General features: G+C 38.8%; 1 protein-coding gene across 1 annotated transcript; it reads left to right on the top strand.

Annotated features, from left to right (window-relative positions):
* Positions 1–386: 386 nt before the first annotated feature.
* On the top strand, positions 387–5,206 carry prdm8b (PR domain containing 8b). Its single transcript, XM_051108832.1, has 4 exons — positions 387–571; positions 2,392–2,616; positions 2,867–3,098; positions 3,353–5,206. The coding sequence occupies exons 1-4, from the start codon at positions 569–571 to the stop codon at positions 4,603–4,605; spliced, it is 1,713 nt and encodes a 570-aa protein (XP_050964789.1). The 5' UTR covers positions 387–568; the 3' UTR covers positions 4,606–5,206.
* The last annotated feature ends 1,401 nt before the right edge of the window (positions 5,207–6,607 follow it).

Genomic DNA, 6,607 nt, shown 5'->3' with positions numbered 1-6,607 from the left:
TAACGTTTTTTACAGTAAAGGTCTGCAATCACAACGTCCAGTTTTTGACCGTAAATGTAACAGCACTACAGTATACATTCAAATATCGCATAAGCATCATCTTTTGAATATTATTGCAACATTAACATGAATTAAAATGAAAAATTAAAAAATAAGCGGAAGTTCTTTGTTTTAAAATCTAACCGAATTATGAAATATTCTGCCAATTTGCATCTGTTTTAGTGACTGCAGTGCACTTTACAGTGTTTCAGCATAGGCAACCTGCATCTACTAGCTAACTGTCGGCGACCGAAGAGTTAAAGGGAGGAGACGAAGCGTGTCACGCCTCATTGGGCAGATTATGTGCAGCAAACAAAAAGTGTGTATGTGGGTGCCACTCAGTCAGTGTATCGGCCCCATCTGCACGCCTCTCTGCGCTCGCGAATCATAAGACGGTCGGCAACACTGTCACTTTCAACAGACGGGGAAATGTACTGACTGCACGGACTTCATCGGAGACGCCGAACACATACTTAAAGATATACTGACGGCAACTGTGACATTTTGTGGATTATTTTATCCTAGTACCATGGTGAGTAATGACAATTTTGCAATAAAAACACCCGGAGGCTAGTAATACACGGTGCTGTATGCAGCGCCCAAGCATCCTCGCAATCATGTAGAAAGCTCGCAGATGGTAGACGAGAGTCATTGAATCAGGGAAACTGGCTACACATCCTAAAGTCATAAAGTTGGAATAACAACAAGACCGTGGAGAAAAAAAAAGCGCAATAAATTTTAGTCTGAAACAGGAGGTCAATGGGTTCGTCTCCTCTATTCTGGAAATGCGCATTTATTCATGGGTCTATTATAGCATTTAGTTGAAATGCATATTCATTGGGTTCTTTGTGTGATTCTCAGGAGTGTGACTGCGACCTCACAGCTACAAAAGGAGGGGATCGTGAAAAGAGGGGCAAAATTCACACTAAGGCTTTTTTTATGGATGAAGGGAACTTTAAGCATTTGTGTCTTGATAATACAATCGAGAGCCGGACGTGTCCGTTTCAAATAGCCTAGCATCTTCATCATAAATAAACTGTCATTTGAACGCTTTGCAGAAATATATTTTTTCATATTTTCACAATTTCAGCCTGTTTTTGTATTAGGCGCGTCAGTGTATTATACTTTATTTGAGCGTTAAATACAAAGTAACCTAAAATAAAAAACCGGTCTGCTTTATAACCGCAGCCTGTTCCATTCAGATGAAAAACTGCAAACGAATTTGTAAATGTAATGTTTTTAATAAACATGTATGAAAAATAATGCAAAATGTAACATAATTCGAGCTGCGTTTTACCTTCAGTTTTACACCTAACTGCAGTAACATTTCTCTCCACTCCTGTTGTTATAATAGAAATTATTTTTTCATAGTATTTTTCTTTTTGACCTAATCAAAAAGCTGAGAAGTAATGTAAAATCCCAGCAATATGCCGCACTGTCAATGTCTTTTAAAACTATAATAAAACTATTAAAAACAGACGTGAACAATATGGAATGTATATGAAATATTTCCCCACTGTTATTAGATGCTACTAAAAACGTACTGAAAACGAGTAAACTGCAATTCACGCGTAACAAAATATCTACGAGAGATTCAGCTCATTTGGAAATGTGCATTAGGGGTTTGGAGAAGAAAAAATAATTAACTCCGCGTGCTGCCTTAATTAAAGTCTCAGAAGGAAAGTGGTGGATTATGGTAATAAGGAGACATACGTTCCTTCTTGTAGAATGGAGCTAAAGGTTAGCTAACGTGAAATCAGTGACTTTGACAGTGCTATTGAATCCATTCGATATGGTCCCCGATTGTAAAACAGACCGAACGGTCTCATAAGGCCAGATTTTCATCCTTGTCAAAACCATGTAAAATATTTCCGACAAGTGGAAGAAAAATCTGAAAATACGCATTGAGAGTTGCTAATGTAATACTGTCACAGACACGCTTTTAAATCGAATTAATGCACTGTAAGAAATAATCTTCTTTTTGATTACTTTTTATTACTTTAATAAAAAATATTCCGTTCTACATGTTTACATTTTATAATAGGCTATAGCCTACTATAGATCACTACATACAATATAGTTTCAGCAATAGCAATACTATTAAAAGGCCAGCAATATATAGGCTAATTTATCAATCGAATAAAAATAATCAAGGCAGGGGCCTAAAAGTACGACTGGGTGTTTGGAGATTTTATTAAATGATTCGTGCCGGAGATTTACTTGGAACTGCGAATCAGAACTGGGGAAAATATTTTAAATATTCACATACCTTTTATAATTGAAAAATAGTTATTTAGACTTATGCGCGGTTTTGTTTATTCACATTAATTCACTCACGTTTTTGTCTTCCAGCAAATGATGGAGGAATCCAGTTCGCAGAGACTGGGATGGGATGGCGACGCGAAGGCGATGCAGCAGTGTTTAACGGATATATTTACCAGCGTCTACACCACCTGTGACATTCCGGAAAATGCCATTTTTGGCCCATGTGTTCTGAGTCACACTTCACTGTATGACAGCATCGCATTTATCGCTCTCAAGTCCACAGACAAACGAACGGCGCCTTACATCTTCAGGGTATGGTCACGCTTTATTTCATTTCCAACAAATCGAGTGTTTGGAATGTGCATGTATTTACCACATATAGGCTTAATAGTTTGCTAACTCCAGTAATTTTTCGCTTTTACTAAAATTTAAAACTGTGGACGAGAAATGTTATTCTTTGAAATTAATTACTGATATATAGTTGCTGACGGTTGTAAGGTTTCAGCTAAATGTTTGAAGTAGACAGCCGATGTTCTGACCGCTTTACTGGTGCTGGATGCAGGTGGACACGTCAGCTGCCAACAGCTCCTCAGAAGGCCTGATGTGGCTGAGGCTGGTTCAGTCGGCGAGAGACAGAGATGAACAGAACCTAGAGGCCTATGTGAAGAACGGCCAGCTTTTCTACAGGTCACTGAGGAGAATAGAGAAAGATGAAGAGCTGCTGGTGTGGTATGGCAAGGATCTCATCGAGCTGCTGCTTCTGAGCTCAGGCAGAAATCAAGTCAAAAGTAAAGGTACACTTTGAAGATCAACATGTGATCGAATATTTTACAGTTTTTCCAATTAAAAATAGCAGTTTGTTTAAATAAATATAGTCTAATTTGTTTGCATTTATTAAAGATTTTACCAAATTTATACAAAGTTGTACAGTCAATAAAATAATATTTGACAGACTGTTGTTTTGTTTTGTGTTTTTAAATTCTGCATCGTGTACCTGTTTTCTAAAATGGCTCTTTTTCTCTTTCCCCTCACCAATTGTGTGTTGCAGGAACATCGCCCTTTTTGTGCCCAGACTGTAGCCAGCGATTCCAGTTCGAATTTCCCTTTTTGGCTCATCTAAGATTCCGCTGCACTAAGAGACTACAAAGTATGGCCAGCCCAGAGGAGGAGGCCACTGATGCCAGTGACCACGCTAGTCTACCTCCTGCCAGGTCCAGTCCCAAACTAGGCCGATCGGACGGCTTCTCCAATCCACAGGAAGGAAAGCCATCCACAGACTTCCACAATCTAGCCAGGGATTTGGAGAATAACAGAACCAGTCCGCCGAGCGACAAAGAGGCCGAGATCCTGAGCGAGAACTCTGGAAAGCGCAAGTTCTCTGACATGGAGGACAGCAGGAACAGTGGATTATCTCAGCCTCCCAAGTCCAAAGAGGAGTTGGCCAACTCGGCGCAGCAGTACCGTGGAGCGTACGGTCTGGACGAGGGCAGGCGGGCTTTCTCGCCCTCTGTTTCGGAGTCGACGGAAACCAAGAGGAGCGCCTTCACGGAGGTCAAGAAGTCGCCTCAGAGCTTGAAGCACAGCAGTAAGATATCCAGCTCCAACTCGGAGAACAAGGAGGCTGGCCGGCCCAGCAGCAACCCGGCTGAAAAGCACCTCAACATCAGACAGGTTCTCAGCGAGACTCAGCCCCCGCAGTCCCGAATGGAGACCTCGTCAATTGGCAGCGCTTTCACTTCGGTGCCCCAGCAGGGTGGTGGAGGCTCGGAGAGAAAGAGTGCCTTTAGCCAGCCGTCTCGCACCTTCTCGCAGCTATCACCTCTCGTCATGGCACCCAAGCTTCTGCCGGCAGTAGACTGCCATCCTGCGGTGGGGGACACCGTCTCTTCCAATAGACTCTACCAGGCGGACCACCTCGCTGCGAAGCTCCAAGGCTCAGAACTAGGCAGCAACTGCCCCGTGCCGGGCGGCATTGCAAAACAGAACCCTTTCCTATACGCCACAGCCTTCTGGCCCAAGACCTCAGGCCCCATCCAGCTGCAAATGCCCTCTGCTCTCACGCTCCTGCCACCTTCGTTTACTTCCCTTTGTCTGCCTGCCCAGAACTGGTGTGCCAAATGCAACGCCTCCTTCCGCATGACCTCTGACCTGGTCTACCACATGCGCTCGCACCACAAAAAGGAGTATGCCATGGAACCTCTTGTTAAAAGAAGGAGAGAAGAAAAATTAAAGTGTCCAATCTGTAATGAGTCTTTCAGGGAGCGGCACCACCTTTCCCGGCACATGACATCTCACAACTGAATTTTTGAGGATTTATTTGTTTTTCTTTCTTTCCTTGATCCTTTCTTTTTTCTTGCCTATTTTTTTTTTTTTTTTTATCAAAAGGGAATAAGGTTAATCTGGAGGAGTAATGCCAACACGTTTGCTCTCATTTTCAAAAGACTGTTTAAATGGTTTGATTTCTTCAAATGTCATGTTTTGTGTATGAAGATGCATTTTGACTTAAAACCTAAAATCTATTTATTATATGAAGCACTTATTGTTTGAAGAAAGGGGTCAATAATAATGTAAGTGTACCTTGAATTTTGTATATATATAAATGTACAATGTATATAAATAAATTAAGATGCAGATCACTTCATTGAGAGTTATTCAATGACATGTTATGTCTATATGCATAAGGATATTGAACATTGGGAACATGATGTTGAAGTGTATTTAAGAGTGCATGTAAATTATAGTTATTGGTATAAGATGCAGTCTATTCGAAACAATGTAAATACTTGTTTTGTTTGAATACAAAGTGTAATATTTTGTGTCTGTGAGAAATAGATTCAGTGTTTCTTCCTTTTGCTGAAATTTACTATTTGATAGTTTATCTAATCATGTTGAATGCTTTGACAATAAAATAGCTTTATTTTCACCTGACTGCGTGATTAATTATGCCTGACTATAAAATGACAGGGAATTATACGTTAAACAAGTAAATGTGTAATCTGACCCTCTTAACAGAGGTTTGCAGAGCGATTCCTGGTACTGTATTTACAGTTGCGGGAAATTTCCTTTTAAACAAGAGCCATAATTCACACAAAACTCGTATAATGTCGCATGTACGCACATGTCTTTGTTTTGACTGCTACAGTCTCAACACTCATCTTAAAAGCGATGTTTTTGTCTTGTAAATTAGCGGAAGTGTCTAATATGTCTATATTATTCTAAAATATACAATTCATCGACCATCGAATGTAATACGCGCAGAATGAAGGAACTGGAGTAGCCGGATTCGACACTCATAATTTTTTGTGGGGAAATGTACACACACACACACAAAACAAGAACAGCAATAAGACATTTGCCTAAAAAATTAAATAAACAAAAAGAGACAATATGGGTAGCTTATTATAAGTTAGCCTAAATAAAAGTCAGTATTTACTATAGATTATGCAACAACAGTTATCATATTACTATTACTATTATTATTATTAATAATAATAATAAAAACAAGTAACATTTCCACTACGATGCATTCTGCTCACATGAAAGCTAAGCACTGAATTAAATCTAAAATAGCGAAACGCCTCCAAGAGACACGATCTACACTGTGGTAAAGGTTATTTTAATTCTTAGGAAAAAAAAAAAAAAAAAAAAAAAAAAAAAAAAACTAATTAAATAAATAAATGAACGAAAGACGGCTGCTATTTTAAACAGGCGCGCTTTTTATTTTCAGACGACTTGCTATAGTGTCACAATAACATGCATTAAATATGCTTCGTTTAATTAATTGTTTGTGTTATTATAATCCTGTTAAGTGCGTGCTTTAGAAAATTAAGGTAAAAGCAAATACTACTTGACATTATTAACTGTTATGAAAGGATAAAACAGACTAGTCTTTATAAACTATTGAAAAATCATCGACAAATACAATGAAACAACACTTAATATTGCGGAAAGTCTAACTGTAAATTTACACTGGCCTAATGTATAAAAGAAAAAACACAAACGCCTTTTCATAATTAAAATGATGTCATCTCAATTTAGACATTTATTACATATTTATCATATGGGCCACAATTATAACAATAAGACACAAGGATTACAACCTTAGCATTGTCAATATATAAGCTACCTGTCACAATTAACTGTGATTTACAATTATTGTTTTCCCTTCTTAGACAATAAAACACTATATGATTGTTTTCTTAGCTTTATATTACAATTACGTGTCTTTTTCAAATAGAAATTAATATCAGAACTTACACTGTGGCGCTCGAAACCAAGGAGCCGAGAGAGAGCTACAAGCTGT

The sequence above is a fragment of the Labeo rohita genome, chromosome 5 (assembly GCF_022985175.1).
Source record: "Labeo rohita strain BAU-BD-2019 chromosome 5, IGBB_LRoh.1.0, whole genome shotgun sequence".
NCBI classification, from domain to species: Eukaryota; Metazoa; Chordata; class Actinopteri; order Cypriniformes; family Cyprinidae; genus Labeo; species Labeo rohita.
The sequence above is the reverse complement of the archived record's forward strand: the minus strand, read 5'-3'. Positions and strand labels throughout refer to the sequence as shown.